Genomic DNA, 21,694 nt, shown 5'->3' on the forward strand with positions numbered 1-21,694 from the left:
GAGACAGAGAGAGACAGATCATGAATGGGGGAGGGGCAGAGAGAGAGGGAGACACAGAATCGGAAACAGGCTCCGGGCTCTGAGCCATCAGCCCAGAGCCCGACGCGGGGCTCAATCTCACGGACCCTGAGATCGCGACCTGAGCTGAAGTTGGACGCTTAACCGACTGAGCCACCCAGGCACCCCAAGTCTTTCTAAATATGTCACAAAACTCAGAAGCCATAAAGAGTTGTTATGGAAATTCAGCTACATTTCAAAGTCAGAAGACATGAAAAAAAATTAAAAGGTTGCAATTCATGTCATAAAAAGCCAGTTTTTCCATATGTAAAGAGCTTCTATAAATCAATAAAAAGACCCAGCACCCAGTAGAAAAATGGGCAACAAAATCTGATCCATCAGACTAGTAAATAAAAATTATTCTTAAAAAAATTTTTTTTAATGTTTATTTATATTTGAGAGAGAGAAAGAGACAGAGGGCAAATGGGGGAGGGACAGAGAGAGGGAGGCCGAATCTGAAGCAGGCTCCAGGCTCTGAGCTGTCAGCACAGAGCCTGACGTGGAACTTGAACTCACGAACCATGAGATCATGACCTGAGCCGAAGTCAGATGCTTAACCAACTGAGCCACCCAGGTGCCCTGGAAATAAAAATTATTTTTAAACATATGCAAAGATATTCAACTTTAAAATTAGAGAAATTCCAACTTTATCAGATTGGCAACAATAAAAATAATGGATAACACTGTTAAGGCATTTTTACATGTTGTCAATTGCAGTTGGTAAAACTGCTATAGAGAGCAATTTAGTAAAACTTGTTAAAATTTAAAATGTAAATACCATATTACCAAGGAACTCCATTTTTAGGAATTTATCCTTCAGATATATTTTGCACATTTATAAATTGAAGTATGTACAGGGATGATTTCAGCATTGTTTGTAGTAGCAAAGGCTTGAAAACAGCCACATTGTTTGATCAATAGTCAGGGCCATTGTGAGTTCATTCTCAGTTACTGTGTGAACTAGAAAAAAAAAAAAAAATAGGCCTACATGGGTAGAACCTGAAATATACCCCTCTCCTAGCTCATACTTAGTCATGTGGTCTGGTGAGTGGAGTTCCCTGCCCAAGCATATACAGCAGCTCTTTGGGGACTATAGTTAAAATAAGTACGCTATATCCATTACAGTAGAATACTCTGCACTTAAAAAGAATGTGGTAACTATATATATACAGACATAGAGTAGTATACAATAAATGAAAAAGGCCAAATGGTATAGCAAACTGCCATTTGTGTTTTAAACACACATACACACACACACACACACACACACACACACACACCACCACCACCACCACCACCACCACATACCTATACATATGTATAGAAAGCCCTGGAAGGCAGCCAATGAATAGATAATAGTGGTTGCCTCTAAGGAGAACTGAACAACTAAGGCAGAATTTAAGAGGGAAATTAGTATATTTTTATGTTTGATATTAAAGTCTTTGAATTTTATGTCACATGTTCCATTACTCATTCAAAAAATTATGCATAGAAGTTTTTAAAGCCTTTTTTTAAATGTTTATTTATATTTTAGAGAAAGAGTGTGAGCAGGGGAGAGGCAGAGAGGGAGACAGAGGTTCTGAAGCAGGCTCCTGTGCTGACAGCAGAGAGCCTGATGTGGGGCTCAAACTCCTGAACTGTGAGATCATGACCTGTGCCGTCAGGTGCTTAACCAACTGAGCCACCCAGGTGTCCCCCCCACCCCCTTCTTTTTTAACTTTATAGAATTTTTTTTTAAAGCTAAAGGAAAACAGGGAACAAGATAGGAGTAGATAGTTCACAGAAGAGGAAACACTAATAATGCTTAAACATGCAAAATACCTAACCACACTACTGTTAGATAATTTTTCATTTATTGAGAAATAACAAAAAGTTTCATAAATACCATATTACTGGAGTGTTGGGAAACGGGCTCACGTACATTGCTGAAGGTCATATAATATGATATAGAGTGCTTCTGTGGAAAGCAGTGTGACTGTACCAACATAATTAAAGTCTTCTGACCCACCAAACCACAACTTAGAATACCTTATTCTATAAATATACTAGCATGTGTAGAATTAATTTATATGTAGGGGTATTTATTAAAGCATTGTTTGGGGCGCCTGGGTGGCTCAGTCAGTTAAGTGTCCAACTTCAGCTCAGGTCATGATCTCATGGTTCATGGGTTCGAGCCCCACATCAAGCTCTGTGCTGAACACTTGCTCAGAGCCTGGAGCCTGCTTCAGATTCTGTGTTTCCTTCTTTTTCTGTCCCTCTGCTTGCGCTATGTCTCACTCTGTCTCTCAAAAATAAATAAATGTAATAAAAAAAGCCTTGTTTGTAATAGCAAATGTTTTTAACATTCAGTTTTCAGTAGCAGAGACTCTTCAGATTACCTATGATACATTCAATATATAAAGCTGTTATTAGGGTGGCTTTATACAAAGTTATGTAAATATACCTCTAAGATAGCTCGCTAATAGGTACAGTACAAGGTGCTAGAGCCTTGCTAATAATATGCCACCAATTTGTAGTCAGAAGCAACTTATTTAATTACATAGACCACCTTTAGAAGGATGTGTAAGAAACTAGGAGGGCACCTGAGTAGCTCAGTCAGTTAAGTGTCCGACTCTTGATCTTGGCTCAGGTCATGATCTCATAGTGTGTGGGTTTGAGCCCTGCATCAAGCTTCACACTGACAGTGTGGAGCCTGCTTGGGATTCTCTCTCTCTCTGCCTCTCTCTGCGCCTCTCCTGCTCACACATGTGCTTTCTGTCTCTCAAATTAATAAACTTCAAAAACAAAACTGGGAACCTTGTATTCAAGGTTGAGTCTGGACAGGGGGTAGATGGGTGGAAAACTTACTTTTCATGTAAATACTTTTATACCTTTTGTATTATTACAGAATTCAAAATTATTACATCCATTGCTTATTTAAAAGGTAAATTTAAATATAATCTGCAGTGCATTCCATCATATTTAAAATACAATCCTAATTTCTTACTGTTTTTGAAACTAAGACCTTCAAGATCCTATACAATTTGGCTTCTGCCAGCCTCTTCAAACATTTCATTCTAGCCCCTGCTTACTTTATTTCAGCCTTGTTCTTGTTGATGTTCCTAAAGCATGCTAGACTTTCCCATTTCAGGGCTTTTGCATCTGTAATCCCACTGCCTGGAGTCCTCTGACTTCAGGCCTTTGTGTGGTTTGTTCTTTTGAGTTGAGTATTCAGAAGATCTCTGCTCAAATATTTACTCTAAAAATACCCTTTCTCCACACCATCACTCTCCATTCCCTTACCCTGCTTTCTTTCATAGCACTCGTCACTACCTGGAATTACACAATATATATTTGCTTTACTTGTTTATCTTCTGTGTCTCCCTGTGGGATGTAAAGCCCATAAAGGCAGGACTTTCTTTCTCTTTTTTTTTGCTGTATCCCCAGGGCTTAGAACAGTGCCTGAGTTACAGTAAACATTCCGTAAATACTTGAGTGAAAAACATGTTTTATTTATGAAAAAAATTTGTTTTAATTTTTATTTATTTTTTGAGAGGGGGAGAGAGAGAGCGAGCAGGGAAGGGGCAGAGAGAGAGAGGGAGACACAGAATCTGAAGCAGGCTCCAGGCTCGGAGCTACCAATGTAGAGCCTGATGTGGGGCTTGAACTCATGAACTGTGAGATCATGACCTGAGCTGAAGTCGGACACTTAACCACTTAACCGACTGAGCCACCCAGGCACTCCAGCAAACATCTTTTAAATACATTTTTTCTCTCTCTTTCTCCCTTTAGGATGTTTTACTCTTATTTTTGAGAGAGAGAGAGTGAGAGCAGGGGAGGGCAGAGAGAGAGGGAGACACAGAATCGGAAGCAGGCTCCAGGCTCTGAGCTGTCAGCACAGAGCCTGATGTGGGGCTCAAACCCACAAACTGTGAGATCATGACCCGAGCTGAAGTCGGATGCTTAACAGACTGAGTCACCCAGGTGCCCCTTAAATATATTCTCTAACTCTGTTGCTTACTCTTCAGCTTTGTTTTATAAAGACCTTTATTTACAAAAAAAAAAAAAAAAAAAAAAATTCAAGTTAGTCAAATGTATTAGTCGTTTCTATTTTGTCTATAATTCTTGTGTTTCTTTTAAGAATACCTCCTCTTTGTTCTGGTCATTTGAAAGTTCTCCAGTGATTTAATTTATTTTATTTTTTTGTTTTGTTTTATTTATTTTTTAAATATTTTATTTTTAAGTTATCTCTCGTCCCAGCGTGGGGCTTGAACTCACAACCCCGAGATCAAGAGTCTCTGCTGACTGAGCCAGCTAGCCACTCCCTCTCCAGGGATGTTAAAGTTTCATTTTTTTCATGTTGAGGTCTTAAATCAATACGGAATATATTTTGCATAAAGTCTGAGTTGGATCTAATTTTTCTGAATAGCCAATTGTCTTAATCAGTAAAGATTGTTTTTATTGTGTTGATTGTCCTTACTATAGGCAGAGTATTTTTAAAAAATTAATGAATGGAACTGACACTAATTAGAAGATTTAGGAATTAGTGTATATTTTCCAAAGTAGCTTCTTTATTGCAACTACTCTTTCACAGGAATTCTGTTTCTTTTACTATGTGCCAACTTTCAATTGATAGCGATTCTGGTCCGTGTTAAGGTACTAAAAAACATGTTTTTGGTTTCTGAATTTGCTTTTAACTAGGGAAGCACACAGATAGATGCCACAAAACTTCTATCTTCCCAGTCTTCCAAGCTTTTAAAGAACAAAGCAGTATTGTGCAAGCCTGTCACACAGACCAAGGCCACCTCTTGCAAACCACATACACAACACAAGGAATGTCAGACAGGTATGTATCCTTGTGCTCTGCTTATGTGGAAAGTTAACTCTGTTTTGTTTTTGTTTTTTTTAAGAAAGGCAAAGAAAATCATATACCATTTCTTAAACGGGAAAACATTCATCCTTGCATCACATCCTTTGAACATCTGATTTATTCCTTTTATAATTATTGTCATTAACACCAATAACTACTAAATTGAATCCATCTGCACACACAGCGTTATGTGGACAGACATCTCTGTGCACTGCTGTTTTTCAAATGTACAAACTATTATAACTATTAAGATACAAATTTCTTTAAAAGCGTTAATGATTTAACTGTAGTTCTTCTTTCTTTTTAAAAACAATATGAATTAATTTGTCATTTACTAAAAATATAACTGTGTGTCTGAGGTGTTGGTGATCAGGAAAATGACTTGAATGCATATTTGGAAAGGCTGTAAACTATTGCTGCCCCAACCCATGTTAGCTGCCACTACCCTCATGTTTTCGATTACTTACATAGCCTACTCTGCCCAAAGCATTTTTTGATTTTTGTTTTTAATGATAATTTTACTACACAGAATATATGTAGTTTATTTAAAAGTGTAATCTGTCAACAAGTAATCCTGAGTTTTTATGTAGGGTGCATTTCTTTTAGTAGGAGTCAAGGAGAATCCTGTTTTCCTTCCAAAGTAAATTTGATTGTTGTATATTCCTGTTAAAATGATATACTCTGTGTACATGAATTTATATTCTATATACATTCACATGTGGAAGGTTGTAAAAGATCTGTGGACATCTATATGTGTGGGTATGTGTGTGCTTATACATTTTTTAAAAATTTCTAGATTAAATACTGGATTGTTTAAGATGTACTGTTATGAACTACTTTTTCCTTTGACATTGCTCATCAGAAATATTCCATGTCAATATAAATTTAAATATACATTGAGATTCTCAATGGATGCATAGATTCCAATGTATGTACCTATCCATCCCCCTAACATTGACACTTGGATCGCTTTTAGTTGCTTAATATTGTAAACAGTATTGAGTTAAGTTGTGTAAATGAATCTTTGTTCACTTGTCTAATTAGGTCTTTAGAATAAATCCTAAGTAGTAGAATTTCAGATTCAAAAGCTATCATAGATTTTTAAGGCTTTTTGATATGTGTTGCAAAACTGAAAAATTACATCAGTGTTTGAGAACACCCATTTCTCTTTACCCTCATTGACATTGGGTATTAAAACTACTAATTAACCCTTTTTTTCCCTTCAACTGTAATTTGGAGAAATTTCAAAGTTCAGAATGATTGAAAATATGGCACAATGAACATTAATATATTCTACAGCTAGATTCACCAAATGTTAACTTTTTAAACATTTGTTTTCTTTTTTCTGAAATTTAAAAAAGTAAATTAATTTATTCTTAACTGGATGCATCCTGTGGACTTCAGCCCTAATTCCGGCAATCTGTTGAATATATATATAGATATAGATATATATATATATATGCTATATATATGTTGAATATAGATATAGATATAGATAGATCTATCTATCTATATATATATATAGATCTATCTATATCTATATCTATATCTATATCTATATCTATATATAGCATATATATATATATATATATATATATATGCTATATATATATATATAGCATTGTTAGTTCACGTCCCGCAGCCTATAGTTTTGCTCTAGTCAGTGGCCAAGTTTTGGGCAAGGAGAAATTCTGTTTTTAATGGCACCATGAAAGTTCTGTGGTTTCTGTTTCAACTTTAGTGTATTCTTTTGACAAATATAAATACTAAAAAAAGATATTTTAAATGTGTGGGGGAAAACATAAAGACTATTGCTTATTTCTTCTTGAAAAATAACAGTGATTCAAATATTTCATTCAGATTTACCTATGCCTAATGAGAAAAATGATGCGGAACTTGATTCTCCACCTGCAAAGAAAAAAAGAATAGGTTTTTTCCAGACTTATGATGCGGAATATTTAAAAGTTGGTTTTATTATCTGTCCAGGATCAAAAGAAAGTTCACCAAGGCCACAATGTGTCATTTGTGGAGAAATCTTATCCACTGAAAACATGAAGCCAGCAAATCTTTCTCATCATCTGAAGACAAAACATTCAGAATTAGAAAACAAACCAGTAGATTTTTTTGAACAAAAATCTCTTGAAATGGAATGTCAGAATAGTTCTTTAAAAAAGTGTTTACTAGTTGAAAAGTCACTTGTGAAAGCTTCTTATTTAATTGCTTTCCAAATTGCTGCCAGCAAGAAGCCATTCTCCATTGCCGAAGAATTAATTAAACCATATTTAGTGGAAATGTGTTCAGAAGTTTTGGGTTCAAGTGCTGGAGACAAAATGAAAACCATTCCTCTTTCTAATAACACGATTGGACACAGGATTGATGAGTTGTCTGCAGACATTGAAGATCAGCTGATTCAAAAAGTCAGAAAGTCAAAGTGGTTTGCCCTTCAGGTAGATGAATCATCAGAAATCTCAAATATCACCCTTCTTTTGTGCTATATTCGTTTCATTGATTATGATTGCAGTGATATAAAAGAAGAATTACTATGTTGCATTGAAATGCCTTCTCAAATAACTGGTTTTGAAATATTTGAACTAATAAATAAATATATTGATAGTAAGTCTCTGAATTGGAAACACTGTGTTGGTCTCTGTACAGATGGGGCTGCAAGCATGACTGGCAGGTGTTCTGGTTTAAGGGCAAAAATTCAAGAAATCGCCACGAATACAGTGGCATTTACACACTGTTTTATTCACCGTGAGCATTTAGCAGCAGAAAAGTTGTCTCCATGCTTACATAAAATTCTTTTGCAGTCAGCACAAATTTTAAGTTTTATAAAGAGCAATGCATCAAATTCACGAATGTTAACGATTTTGTGTGAAGAAATGGGGCCTGAGCATGTGAATCTACCCCTTCATGCTGAAGTACGTTGGATTTCGAGAGGGAGAATTTTAACAAGATTATTTGAATTACGACATGAAATTGAAATTTTTTTAAACCAGAAGCATTCAGATTTGGCCAAGTATTTTCTTGATGAGGAATGGGTTGCAAAGCTGGCCTATTTATCAGATATTTTTTCACTTATAAATGAACTCAACTTAAGTCTCCGAGGAACTATGACTACCCTCTTCAATTTGTATAATAAAATGGATATACTTAAGGAAAAGTTAAAAATGTGGTTGAAGCGCACACAAGAGAATGATTATGACATGTTCCCTTCATTTTCCGAATTCGTAAACTCATCAGACTTAAATATGAGAGGCATTGCAAGCATTATTTTTGAGCACCTGGAAGGACTTTGTCAAATGTTCAATGACTGTTACCCACCAGAAGAAGACTTGCGTTCAGGAAATTTGTGGATAATTAATCCTTTTATGAATCCCAAAGATAGTAATCTCATGGACTTCGAAGAAGAAAAACTAGTACAGCTATCTTCAGATTTGGAATTACAGTCAGTATTTAAATCAATGTCTGTGACTCAGTTTTGGATAAATGTAAAGACAAATTACCCAGAACTCCATGAAAAGGCAATGAAGTTTTTATTGCCCTTTTCAACTGTTTATTTATGTGATGCTACATTTTCCGCTTTGACTGAGTCAAGACAAAGAAATCTGTTGGTTTCTGGTCCTGCTCTAAGACTTGCAGTCACATCTTTAATTCCAAGGATAGAAAAATTAGTAAAGGAGAAAGAATAGTAAGATGGGTATTGCTAATGATCAAAGTCTATAATTTTGTGTTAAATTTTGTATAAATATCCTAAAATATAATTTCCTAATGTGGATATGTGTTTTCAGTGATTATATGTTTTAATAATTTTTCTTTTTGTTGAGGAATAATTGTGCATTTATACCTAGTTATATATTATAATTTTAATAGTCCAAGGCAGAGAATTTAGCTATTTGATTGATTGATTGGATCATCTGGATTAGGGACAAAAATGGTCACAAAAAGCCTGTTTGTAATGTATCAGCACACCTGGATGTTAATCTCCTTGGCCTTTAGAAGCACATGGGACATTGCAGTCTTCAGCCAGGCAGCCACCCACCCCAGCAGGTTGTGGGTAGGTAGAAAACAAAGATCTAAGCAGCTTGGCTGATCAGAAATAGAAGCTGCAGGAGAGTAGGGGTTTCTGTGGCGCTCTAGACCAGGGCTTGGCAAACTTTTCCCATAAAAGGCCAGATAGTGAATACTTTAGGTTTGGCAGGCCATGTGGTGGCAACTAGTCAATTTTGGGTTTGCAGCACAAAAGCAGCTGTAGGCAATACACAGACAAATGAGTGTGGCTGTGTTTCAATAAAACTTTATGAACATTGAACTAAGAATTTCATATAATTTTCATGTGTCATGAAAGCTGCCTTAAAATTTTTTTTATCATTAAAAAATGTAAAACATTGTTAGCTGGGGAAGAAGAAGGGGGAACCAGTGGAAAAAAACCGCTGACTAAATTTGGCCCACAGTTTGTCCATCAAGGTCTAGACTGATTTCCAGGTTATAGCAGATGGACCACGAGTGGCCTGTAGGGTTTTGTTAGTGGAAGTCTCTCTTTACCTATGCTGCCAAGTGTCTGAATTTTCAAACACTTTTCATATTTTAATTTCAACTGAGAGGAATTGGAGGAAAAATATATTTTACACAAAGAAAACAATTTATAATTACTTGTTACCGATTTATTATTAATGATTTCATAATTTACTAATTTACAAATAACGTTTGAGCTCTTACAGGTGCCAGACTTTGTGCTAGGCCTGTTCTTAAGGAGAACAGGCTTAATCGCTTTTACAGATGCAAATAGTGAGGCCCGAGGAGGTTAGGTGGCAGCTCAGATCCCAAAGCTAGGGTGGCTCAGGCTGGAAGGAAACCCCAGTCTTCTGCGAGGCACGTGTAGATGGTTACTCCTGGAGTCTGACTCTACTCAGCCATACTGGTTGGGAGACAAGAGACGCCCCTTGAATTCAAAGGGGCTCGTGCGGTCAGTTGAGCCACTGGGCTTCAGCGCCCCCATCTGAGAGATGGGGATGCCCCTCCCGAAGGCCGTCTCCCCTCGCAACAGGTGGGGGCCAGAAAAGAGGGTGGCAACAGCCTCGGGGTGGGGGGCGGGGAGCGGGAGGTTCTGGCGCCGGTCTTCTGGTGGCCCTGGGGAGGGAGGAACCGAGCGGGCGGCAGGGGGAGGGTTTCGGCGGGGCCTCTCCTCTCCTCCCCTTCCTTTCCCTTTCCTTCCCTCCCGGAGGACCTGCGCGGCCATGGCGCTCGGGCTCGCCGCTCTGCGCGTCCTGCTGGGTGGCTTCTTCGCGCTCACGGGGGCGGCCAAGCTCTCGGGGCAGATCTCGGCACCAGCGTCCGAGCAGATGGTGAGCAGCGGGATGTGGGCGGCCACGCGGCGGCGGGTACTGAGGACGCGGCCGTTACCCGCCCCCCTCCCCCCCCTCCGCGGTGACCGGCCCGCCTGCCCGCGCCGGTGCCCCGCGGACCCGCCTGCCTTCCGGCGAGACAGTGCTAGACTGAGACGTAGGCGCTCTCCCGGGGTGCTCCTCCGAGTCCTCTGGCTCTTGCCTAGACGGAAGGGGCACATCTTCCAGCTGAGCACTGGGAGCCCCGGGCAAACCTAGGGCTGGAGGAGGAATGCGCCGGGACCCCGGGGGGAAGAAGATGGAATGGAAGGGGGACCCAGAACCCTCCCTGCCCCTTTCTCCTCCTTCTCCTGTTTGCGTTCTTGGGAGGTTCATGAGGATGGGTTTATGAATTACTGCTTGGTGGGCTAGGAAACTCGCCCTGAAGGTGAAGTGTGTCTGCTAAAGGTTACACGGCAGGTCAGGAAGCAGGAGTCAATCTAGAGGCTCCCCTAACTCAGAATCCAAAGAACCCTTCCCGGGCAGCTTGAGAGGGAAGTCTACAAGTTCTTCCACCTTCCGGCTAGGTCCAGAGTCGGGAAGCTTTTGTGCCCTTATGCTCACCAATTCCCCAGCCCTTCAAATAAGCCTGACTTGGAGACCCCTGCCAGCCTCCGTCTCCCAGGCCTGGGTCTGCCCTTCCTCCCTGGTTTAGGGTGGTGGATTGTTTGCGGAAGTACATACCTCCCCAGAGCCAGCCGGCTTAGAGTTTCTTCCTTGCTGCTGACAGTAGGGGAGGTAGAGCTGAAGTGGGGGTGGGGGGCGATGCAGGAAAAGGTAGTCAGCCTGAGGCTGAAGTTGTCACGGAGCCTAACTCAGCACAATGAGTCTCTTTGAGCCTCCTTAACTAATCTTGTGTCTACTGCAATGGGATCCAGGCCCAGCATACCATATTCATAGTGGAATCCGTTGAATGAGCAACCTCAACCGTCTACCCTTCCATCCTCACCCCCACCTCCCAATATTTCCAGCATAGTGTCATCAGGGGAAAGCAGGTCAGGCAGAAAGAAAGAGAAGCTGTGACATTCCTAAAGTTGGCAAGCCTAGCTTCCTGGTCTTGGAATTTGGGGCTGGGTTGTAATCTGGTGAGAGTCTGTTGAGAAAATCAGTCCATCTCTGCACCACACCATCCAGCCCTTCTTGGAGGGTAAAGCCTGTTTCCTGATTCCAAAGCTCAGCTCCCCCCTACCTCCCCAGGGAGGCCCTCCCCTCTCCAGACTGACCTCAACCCTGGACCTGACCTAGAATAGTAGCTCCTTTGTTTGGGGGGGGCGGGGGGGGGGGAGTGGGGAGGGGTTGAGGGCGCAGGCCCAGAATGTCCCTGTGGAGTGCCCAGGCAGTGGATCCTTGTTGAGTGTGGCTGACAGACATTCCCTGCTGCCCCTAGAAAGCCCTGTTTGTGCAGTTTGCTGAGGTGTTCCCGTTGAAGGTGTTCGGCTATCAGCCAGATCCCATGGGCTATCAAGAGGCTGTGGGCTGGCTGGAACTGCTGGCTGGGCTGCTGCTGGTCCTGGGCCCACCGATGCTGCAAGAGATCAGTAACTTGCTTTTGACCCTGCTCATGATGGGTAAGGGGGTGCAACTGGGCTGGGGAAATTGGGGCTTCTGGCAGAGGATCATGGAAGATCTGGCTGTTCCCTTTACTGTTGCCTCCTTTCCTTTTTTTCTAGAACCAGGAGCCCTCCCTGCTGTACTCTATTTTCCATGGCCTTTGGACTAGGACAGGTGCTTTTAAAACTTAATATACTAGAACGTGATTCTTTGTCAGACATACTTCCTACCTCATCAGTTCAGCTGGCTGCAGGGTATTCCCATTGTATGGATGTATATAATCTCAAAGTCCCTACTGCTCTCTCCTAAACCCTACCCTAGAGAGGAGGGGATGGAATTGCAGCTGCCGGTGGGGTTATGTGTCTGGCAGGTGGGAATAGAGAGCAAGGAAGCCAGGGCCCCCAGAAAAGCAGAGAATTTCCCTGTGACAGGCAGTTGTAGAGCACCCCCTCGTAGCAGCTCTGCCCACAGGACCTGCTGATGTACCAAGACAGCTGCTGCTTCAAAGATCAGACGTCTTCAGACTCTTCTGGATCCCCTGGCCTTGTGTCACCATTGCTGCCACCACTGCCACCCCTCCCCCCCGGACTTGCTTTCCATCTCTGGGGCTTCCCTCATTTTCAGATCTTTCTCATACCTCCACCTTCCCTCCGGTAGGATTAAGAAAGGGGAAGGATTAGAAGTTGTTCCCAGATGCCCACCTACCTACCTCCCTGCGCTATTTGGCTAGATTGCTCCTGTTTCTTTCTCACCCTCTGAGAGGGGCTACATTAGTTTAAGAGGCTTCTGATTCCTGGTTCTGTTTGGGAGGCCAGAGAGATGAGAGCAGCTAGCTCAGGCTCTGTGTGGGTGTGGTTGGGAGGTGTTGAATGGGAAGGCTTCAGCTGGAGAGGGGCAGGGGGCCTCAGGGACCTCACTTTCCATTCCAGGAGCTATCTTCACTCTGGCATCTCTGAAAGAGTCACCGAACACTTACATCCCAGCAATCATCTGCCTGGGGCTCCTGCTGCTGCTGGATATCTGCCAGCTCTGAGTCCAAACTAAGAAGGTGGTCAGACCCACTAGGAAGAAGACTCTTGCAAGTGCGTTCAAGGAGTCCTGGGAGTCCTTTTTTCTCTTCATGCCACATCACTATCACGGCAGGAGCATGGTGGAACGCAGCGTCTGCCACCTTCTTACCAGTGCATCCAGGGCTGTTCAGTGTTGAAGTAGACATCTTCTCTACCTGACCCTGCTTTCTCTCTGAGACATTCACTGCTCTCTTTTGAGGAGCACGTGTTGCACATACTGTCATTCCTCATGTAATGTGGAAATAGAAAACAGAAAAGCAATTTAAATCCCCTCAAAATTTAATGCACCAAAAATAACCACTATCCACTCCTTTTTAATAACTGTACCTCAACTCTTACTATGCCTTTGTACAGATGTTTTTAATGAAAATGAGGCAATATAAATTACTTTATTAAATGTCTTTTAAAACTAACATACTGTAACACCATTCATTCCGTGTCTGTTTTACCTCATTGATGTTAATGGCTGTATAGTATTCCGTTGTGAGGATGTACTGTAATATATTTATCCAAGCCCCCACTAAGGAACATTTAGATTGTCCCTAGTTTTTTGCTATTGTAAACTTCACAGTAAATCACCTTTGCATACTTACTGTCTTTCCCTCGAAGTGAGGGTGCTGCTTCAAAAGACCCGCACATTTAAAGCATTGGTATTACATACTTAAAATTTACATCTTGGCTATGGCAGAGTCTAAGTACCTGCCTCTGCCCGTGTGCTTCCCAGTCGCGTGAGATATCCCCTCCCATTCTTTTACTTTGTGCACTTTAGATCTGCGGAGCTAACAAAGATGGGCATTGGATCATTGTTTTACAGGATCTGAAACTGCAGCCTTTGGTGGCGAGGTAGGTACTTAGTGCAGTGCTCCTTGGATATCTACATGGAAGCAGAGGACAGCCAACTCAAGGGATGCTGCATGGTAAAGCAATGCTGGAAGCTGGGGATGAATCCCAGAGGTCCCAGGGAATCAGAAGGGTGTGTGTGTGTATGGACAATTACTGAGGGAAAGTGGCCACGTTAGAGTCCCTACTATCACATCACCAACTGTCTTCACCTCTGGGGGGGCCTTTTGGAAAGTGATATGCCTCCCATAATGGAAGAGAGGAAAAGAGCTTATTTATGCAACTGCCATAGCCACCAGTCGACAGATTACTTTGGGGGTAGGGACAATGGCTTTTGGGAGCCCATAGGAATGAAAGTTGTCTGTGTACATTCGTCCATTTCATCTTTACTACACAGTGGTAATTTCTGCCCTGACACTGACTAGCAGGGAACCTCAAGCAAGTTGGCACCCTTAGGTCTTTTCCTCTTGTGTCTGAAAGCACAGTGATGCAATCTCTATTGTGTGTGTGTGTGTGTATGTGTATGTATGACACACACTGGTACATCTAAAAGTAGTATATGTAAATAGACGTAAAAAATGGAGTAGTATATTACAGCACCTGGGTGGCTTAGTCGGTTAATGTCCGACTTTGGCTCAGGTCATGATCTCGTGGTTTGTGAGTTCAAACCCCATGTCAGGCTCTGTGCTAACAGCTCAGAGCCTGGAGCCTGCCTCAGAATCTGTGTCTCCCCCTTCTTTGCCCCTCCCGTGCTCATGCTCTGTCTCTGTCTCTCAATAATAAATAAATGTTAAAAAAAATTTTTTTTAATGCAGTAGTATACATTCACTACATAGAATGTCGAAACAATCAGGAATCCTTTTCTTTGACAGAGGTCCAGCGATAACATACTTTCAGTTTCTGTGTTGGGTAATTTGGCTGCTTTGCAATGACCTCAAAGACTGATGTTCTTTCAACTTCCTGCTCTGCTGCTTTCAACTTATTGGCTCCTGCCCTCAGCATTGCAAAATAGTTGCAGCAGCTCCAGACGGCACATTTGCACATAACATCCAAAGGTGAAAAGGGACAGGAAAACTCTCTTGGAAGACCCCCAGATTTCCCCTCACATCCCATTGGCCAGAATTAGTCCCATCTCTATACCTAGACCACCCATTCGTAAGGAGAAAGGAATTCCTATGATGGACTTAGACTAGTTAAGATTTAGCCACCCTGGTCAGCAAAGAAAGGGAAGAGGTGGGCAATGGTACCCACCACTTACTAGCTTCTTTGCAAAATATGGGTAATAATGGTAAATACTTCATAGAGTTGCTGTGAGGATTTAGTGAGAAAGTGCTTACAGTAGTGCCTGGCACATAATAAGTGCTCAGTAAATGCTATCATTAAATAGCTTTTGTTATTAGTTTGTTCTATAGATGGGAAGATGTGGTCAGAAAGCTTAAGTGCCCATGTGACAGATCTGAGATTCATTAGGGCCTGATGAACTCCAGAACCCACACTTTGCACTGCACCGGCTGTCAAAAGTTGAAAGTGGGCATGCATAGCACCCCTGCTCCCTTCAACAGGGTAGAGGAGATAATCTGCCCAATGTGATTAAATCTGCCTTGTTTCCAGAATTCCCCCTCTGCATGAACATTTTGAAGGCCATAAACATAGGACCTGGAGCCCCTAGGATCCTGGCCTCTTACCATCTCTACTCCTTCCGGGATGCGACAGTCAGCCTGTCTCCAGCCTGGACTTTGAGTAAAACCTCTCACAGCTGGCATTAGACTGAGGGCTCCTGTTTACCACAGCTTGGCCTGTAAGCTGATTAGCAGCTACAGGGCCCCCAGCTCGGCTGTAGGGCCCACCTAGCAGCTGTGGGAAAGGCAGGGTGCTGGAGGAGTGGGTTGGCCAGCTGGTGTGGAGCAGTTGGGATTGACAGCAGCAGGAGTATCTTGAGTTCCAGCAGTGCCTCCTTGGCCCAAGGAGAAGCCAGGCTTCAGGATATGTGCCCCCCTCAAACCGCACCCTGAACCTTGGTCAGGTCAGTACCATGACATTCAGCTGCAAGGCTTTACTTTTACTTTTCTATCTCCCTCTCTGTGCCCCCTTGCCCTCAAAGATGCTCCCTTCCCTTGCGGCCCTGGCCGCACCCCACAAACCCAGCTTATAGCTGCCACACGTGAGCCCCAGCCCCTCCAGCTGTTGGCCCATTCTTCACGTGGCGTCCTGGGATTAGTGGGTTGATGGGAGGGTCTGAGATGTGGGGGTGGGAGTGGATTCTGCTCTGTCTCAGCTCCTTAAAGCCAGGCCCCCTAGGGCCCTAGAGATTGCTGCAGCAGCTTTAACAGCAAGAGGTAAGACAGGAACCACCTGGAGGGACGGCAGGGAGAGGTTCTGGGTGGGGCACTTGGGGGCTAGAGCCAACAGTGGACAGAGTGGAGAGGGAGGGGAGAAGACATTCCACTCAGGGCCCCAGAAAGGATTGCAGCCTGAGGGGTGCAGAGGCAGAAATACAAATTTTGGTATTGGAGGAACTGAGTTTTGGGACACCCTAGGGGGGTGACTATGCCAAAAATAGGAACAGGACATGGGCTTCTGCACTTACCCCCCTGGAGAGAGAAGAGGAATACGCCCAGATGTCTCTGTGTTGTTTTGTTTGCTTGGGGTGCCTGTGTGGGTGGTATACACATTCATCTGTGTGCTGCCTGGAGGGAAAGGAGCTAATGGTTCTGGCGTGTCTCCCCAGTGTCAGCCACAGCGCTCAGAGTTTTACTTATGTTTTCTCATAGTTCTCCCAACAACACTGTGAGGTAGGTATCTTAATCTCCGTTTTACAGCAGAGAAAGATTGGCTCAGTGAAGTGGAGTAATTTGCCCAAGGTCACATGGCAAATAAATGTGTGTATCTAGAACCTGCCTGATTCCTGGGCCTGTGCTCTGTTTTGCTTTGCTGGCCAAAATTTTGAGCAGACCCAGGACTTCTTTGTGGTCAAAAGGTGAGGGGAAGGAACCAGGCTGGAAAGCCTGAGAGTTTTGAACCGTTTTTCAGCCCTGCCCCCCGGGCTACAGGCAAGCGGGGAGTGGACCTTCATTAAGGCAAGTCCAAGGTCACTATGCATGGGACTGTCCTCAGGGTCACTGCATCATAAGCCTGTTCGTCCATAGTATGTGGAGGAGGGAGGACTGCGCTTTTTCTGGGAAGGACTCTATATTCTGGTTTCTCCAGAACTCCCTGTTGGCTCAGCCTTGCTCGGGCTTAAGCACGTGCCGGTGCCTCCACATATCTGAACCATACTCCATCTGTGAGGGGCGGCACTTCCACCCTCTCAGTCACCAAGGTTGGAAATTTCCAAGCTATCTGAGACTCCTGTGTCTTCCTCGTTTCCTGCAGCTTGTCAGCAAGCCCGTTGTACTTCAAGGGATTCTGGAGTCCACCCCCTGTGCTCCATCCTCAGGGGTGCTGGCTCAGCTCAGTCCTCACTCTCTCCCACACGAACTTCCCTGCTCCTTAGTGTCCCCTCCCAGCAGGGGCTGAGTTAGAGGAGACGGGGTGGCGGGGGTGGCGGGGGTGGGGGGGGGGGGAGGTGGTACGGAGGCCTTCTGTGGCTAGCCTCCACAGTGACCTCTCTTCCTCTCCCCGGTGCAAGGTCCGAGATGAACGGCAGTGTTGGGGACCCGGGTGTCGGCGGCTGCAGCCCCTGGGACGACCCTGCTCGCTTCATCGTGGTGCCCACTGCCTACGCCCTGGCGCTGGGCCTGGGGCTGCCGGCCAACGTGGCCGCCCTGGCGGTGTTCGTCCGCAGCGGCAGGCGCCTGGGCCAGGCCCTGCGGCTCTACCTTCTCAACCTGGCCCTGGCCGATGTGCTCTTCACGCTCACGCTGCCGCTGTGGCTCACCTACTACCTGGGCCCGGCCCACTGGCCCTTCCCGGAGGCCGCCTGCCGCGCGGCCGGCGCGGCCTACTACGTGGCCACCTACGCGGCCGTGGCCTTCGCCGCGCTCATCAGCGTGTGCCGCTGCGGCTCGGTGCGCGGGCCCCGGCCCAGGGCGGCCGGCCGCCTCGCGCTGCGCCGCCGGGGCCCAGCGCGCGCCGCCTGCGCCGCCGCCTGGCTGGCCGGCCTGGCCTGCGCCGCGCCCTCGTTGGCCGCGCCGCACGCGCTGCGCCCGGGCCCGGGCGGTGCCGCTCGCTGCCTGGAGCACGGCTGGGCGCGCGCCGGCCTGGCCTACGCCACCGTGGCCTTCTTCGCCGCCGCCTTCCTGCTGGTGCTCGCGGCCTACGTGAGCCTGGCGCGGGCGCTCGCGGCCCCCTCGGGCCCCGGCCCGGCCCCCGCCGGCCCGCACCGGCGCGCGGCCAGGACCATGGTGCTGGGGCTCCTGCTGGTCTTCGCCCTCTGCCTGGCGCCCTACCACCTGCTGCTGGCTCCCTGGGTGGCCGGGCGGGAGGGAGCCGCGGGCAGCGACGGCGGCGGGTGCCGCGCCGCCTCCACGCTCGACGTCCTGCACACCCTCAGCCTGGCGCTGCTGAGCCTCAACAGCTGCCTGGACCCGCTCATCTACTGCTTCTCGGTGCGCCGCTTCCGCCAGGACTGCTGGACGCTGGGCTGCCGCCTTGGGGTGAGGGCGCCCGGTGCACACGCGACCTCCCTGGCCTCCTCCCCCTGAGGCCCGGGCCTTCCCCGCCTGCGTCACCACTGCCACCCTGCGCTTGGCGCACTGGGTGAAGGAAGCCCTCGGAAGGACTCGATTCCCATTGGCCGCCTCGCTGTAGAGTGCGGGGCTCGCTGGTTACAAGGGGGAATGAACAGCCTTTGTTGCCTGAATGTTCTCTAGACGTTGCAGTGTTTTGGATTATGCCGTGATCTGGCTCCCGTGTCCGTCTCAGCATCCTGTTATCCCCACCTCAGCCTCTACCGCCTCCGCCCCTCTCCGTGGGTTCACTCACCATCTCAGTCCCTGGAACAGACCAATTTCCTTCCCTTCGAGGCCTTTGCGCCTGGCTTGGCCAGGAATGATATCCCTCTCTCTCCTTCACTAAGTTAATTCCTCTTCATCCTCACCTCTTTAAAAGTAACTCTTTATAGAGAAGCCCTTCTTGACCAGCAACGTGTGCGCGCACACATACGCGCGCGCGCGCACACACACACACACACACACACACACACAATTGTGTTAAATCTGATTGTCCCTTTGTAGCTATTTTCACAATTGTAATCAAGCAATTAATTAGGAAATTCATCTTTTCTTTTCTCTTGCCAGAATGTATTTACGTTGATCCATAGGAAGGTGCCATTTTTGTAGATCCAAAAAGGTTGAATATTGGCAATTGTATTTTCATCCAATTCAACTTAATAAATTCTGTGTTTACCTTATTCATTGCTGTATCCCCTGTGCTTGCTACTGTGTCTTGAACACAGTAAGACCTCAGTATATAAGATGAATGAATGAACCCTGGGTATTCTTAACTTAAAATGCTCAGACATTCCAGATAGGTAGATTTTCCTCAAGTTTTTCTGGGATTCTCCAAGCTCATATTACCCAGGTTTATTCTTGACTCAGTCTTGATGATTGCTTCCTTTTGCTGTTGCTGGATACCTGCAATTCTGCCATCACCTCCACTGTGCCAAGACTCCTGTGCCAAGACTTGGTGGTAACCAAGCTGGAGATCTATCCTGCTATTAGCTGGGATGGGGATCTGCCAGAATTGCTGCCTTCTGCTTCAGCTGAGCTGGGACTCTGTCACTGGGTGCAAATCCCTGCCAATGTCACTAGCCACCAGTGCTTTCCCTTTATATGCCTTGATGACTCAGAAATTGGCTTCAGTTGGGGAAGAGAGCCACTCCCTCTCTTCAGCCATGTTGCAGGAGGCCCCACGGCAAGAGTGCTTGGGTCTCAAGGAGTTAGAACTTAGGAGTGAGAGCAGCATGTTCATGTTGCCCAGTCAGCTGGGTCAGGAAGGGTCCCCCAGTCAGCCACCAGGTCTCACTGACCTTCAGGTCTTATTTCTGAATTCGCTTTCTAATGATGACATTTGATAAGTTACCTTTCATTGGTCCCTTTTTCCTCCTTTTTTCTTTTAAATTTTATTTTAGTTTTCAATGTTCATTTATTTTGAGAAAGAGAGCTAGCACGCGTGTGGGGGATGGGCAGAGAGCGAGGGAGAGAGAGAATCCCAAGCAGGCTCCATGCTGTCAGCGCAGAGCCTGACACAGGGCCCAGTCTCACGAATGGCGAGATCATGATCTGAGCCGAGATCAAGAATTGGGTGCTTAACCAACTGAGCCACCTGGGGACCCCTCTTTTATATTTTAAAAGTAATACATGTTTGAAAATAAATTCAAAGCAGTAGAGAAAAATGTGAAATAGAAAGTAAAGGTCCCGTAGTGGTAGCCACTGTTCACTTTTTCTTGTGTGTATCTTTCTGTATGTTTTCTATTCCAGTACAAATATATGTATAGTTAATAGTCTTTAAAAACCCACAAATAGGATAAGATTACAAGGCTCTCCTGCAATTTCTTTTCTCATTTAATAATCTTGTACATCTCTTTATATCTTTTCATAATAATTGTTTCTTGTACATCTACCTCATTCTTTTTGATAGATGCAGGGTATTTATTTTACTCAATGGGTCCACCATTGATGGGCATTTGTTTTCCTTGTTTACTGTAATAAATGAATGTCCTTGTTCACAAATCTTTGCATACTTGTAAAATCTGTAGACTAAATTCCTGGCAATGAAATTGCTTTGTCAAGGAGTACGTGTGTGCACTTAAATTGTTTAATTACATCACCAAATTGCCTTCAAAAATGCTGCACCAATTAGACACTCAACAGTATGTGATGGTCCCTGTTTTATCACACCCTTACCAGGTCTGGGTATTGTCACCTGCCCTTTCTTGAATCTGGACTCTTGTTTGCATTACCACTATGGGCATGGTTATTTTTTGTCTTTTTCCTAGAGGGGTGCTCAGTATCCTCAGTGTTTATTTGAAACCTGGTGGGGGTGGGAGTGGGAAGGAAAAGTTGTCACCTAAGACCTCACACCAGCCAAATCTTAGCCTATCTTGCTTTTTGGAGGAATTAAACAAAAGCACAAATGAGACCCCAACTGCACATCGGTAGGTCCACAATAATTTTTAGCTCTCTCTCCTTCTTTGGGGATTAGGCTGGTTTATCCCATGCATTGAGGACCAGCATCTCAGGCCAAGGCCCACATCATGAATTTACTTGCTCTGGTGGAATGAATTGCTCAGCCTCGGGGCCATGCAAGGCTGGGTCATTGAGAAATGATCTGGTGTCCATATTAGGGCCAGCTGAGTCTCCTAAGGCCGAATTTGTTTCTGTCCAGATAAAAACATTATTCCCTATGGCCTTGTCCATCCCCATGGTCTTGTACTATCTTGCTTTTAATGTGACTTTTCCTGTAGTAAAGTAGTCAGTTTCCTTTGGGAAATGTCTAACTTAGTCTTCTGTGTCTGACCTGGGGAAAAATAACTTGAGATTTGATTGCCTCTGGGAGGTCAGACCTGGTGGAAAGAAAGCCTCTGTCTAGAGTTACAGTGTGTGAGAATCACCTGCTTTCCTCCGTGTTGACTCAAGAGACTGGAACCTGGGGTGTGGACCAGGAGGCAAAGAGCTCAAGGGATGAGAGAGAACAGTCTGCTTTGTACCGTCAGTCCTTCTGGATTCTTGATCCCCTTACTTCTTCCAAACCTTCAAGAATTTGACCCAAGACCCTCCCTCAACCCAGGATGGAGAAGAAGGGAGCCCAGGTTGGTCCTTGATTAGATGTCAGACAACCCCTTTCTTCAGGATCCAGGGAAAACTCATCTGCCAACTGTTTTCAGCAGCTATCAGTTAGTATGCCCTAGACTCCCCCTACATCTTGCAGGACCAGGAAGCTCAATCCCTGGCCCTACCCACCTAGGCCATTTGGCTGTGGGGGTCCAAATGTGGTGCCAAGAA

General features: G+C 45.0%; 4 protein-coding genes across 20 annotated transcripts in view; 3 read left to right on the top strand and 1 right to left on the bottom strand.

The window, feature by feature from the left end:
* The window catches only part of ZMYM6 (zinc finger MYM-type containing 6), a 43,442-nt gene extending 34,224 nt beyond the window's left edge, over positions 1–9,218 (top strand). For 8 of the 9 annotated variants that reach the window (XM_058718117.1, XM_058718116.1, XM_058718118.1 and 5 more), the window contains 2 exons: positions 4,738–4,882; positions 6,767–9,218. In XM_058718117.1, coding sequence (XP_058574100.1) covers positions 4,738–4,882; positions 6,767–8,598 — 1,977 coding nt within the window. In that variant the 3' untranslated portion in view covers positions 8,599–9,218. The remainder of the gene's footprint in view (positions 1–4,737; positions 4,883–6,766) is intronic. The other variant, XM_058718121.1, reaches the window with a different exon arrangement.
* Positions 144–21,694, bottom strand: part of GJB3 (gap junction protein beta 3) — a 215,587-nt gene continuing 194,036 nt past the window's right edge. For all 3 annotated transcript variants that reach the window (XM_058718137.1, XM_058718135.1, XM_058718136.1), the window contains exon 3: positions 144–190. The gene's annotated coding sequence lies outside the window, so the exon portion shown is untranslated. The remainder of the gene's footprint in view (positions 191–21,694) is intronic.
* On the top strand, positions 10,093–13,324 carry TMEM35B (transmembrane protein 35B). Of its 7 annotated transcripts, XR_009258254.1 has the most exons (5): positions 10,097–10,251; positions 11,678–11,858; positions 11,961–12,015; positions 12,313–12,494; positions 12,771–12,882. XR_009258254.1 is itself a non-coding variant. In XM_058718140.1 (4 exons), exons 1-4 carry the CDS (start codon positions 10,144–10,146, stop codon positions 12,795–12,797), a joined length of 372 nt encoding a protein of 123 aa, XP_058574123.1. In that variant the 5' UTR covers positions 10,093–10,143; the 3' UTR covers positions 12,798–12,882. The 7 variants fall into 7 exon arrangements, 3 of the variants coding, with proteins under 3 accessions (XP_058574123.1, XP_058574122.1, XP_058574124.1); XM_058718140.1 differs by lacking the exon at positions 11,678–11,858 and having other exon boundaries at positions 10,093–10,251; XM_058718141.1 differs by lacking the exon at positions 12,313–12,494 and having other exon boundaries at positions 10,099–10,251; positions 12,771–13,324.
* Positions 17,387–18,394, top strand: LOC131491251 (platelet-activating factor receptor-like). The gene has a single exon (XM_058693907.1). The coding sequence runs from the start codon at positions 17,387–17,389 to the stop codon at positions 18,392–18,394; it is 1,008 nt and encodes a 335-aa protein (XP_058549890.1).

Source organism: Neofelis nebulosa, chromosome 2 (genome assembly GCF_028018385.1).
Source record: "Neofelis nebulosa isolate mNeoNeb1 chromosome 2, mNeoNeb1.pri, whole genome shotgun sequence".
Taxonomy (NCBI): Eukaryota; Metazoa; Chordata; class Mammalia; order Carnivora; family Felidae; genus Neofelis; species Neofelis nebulosa.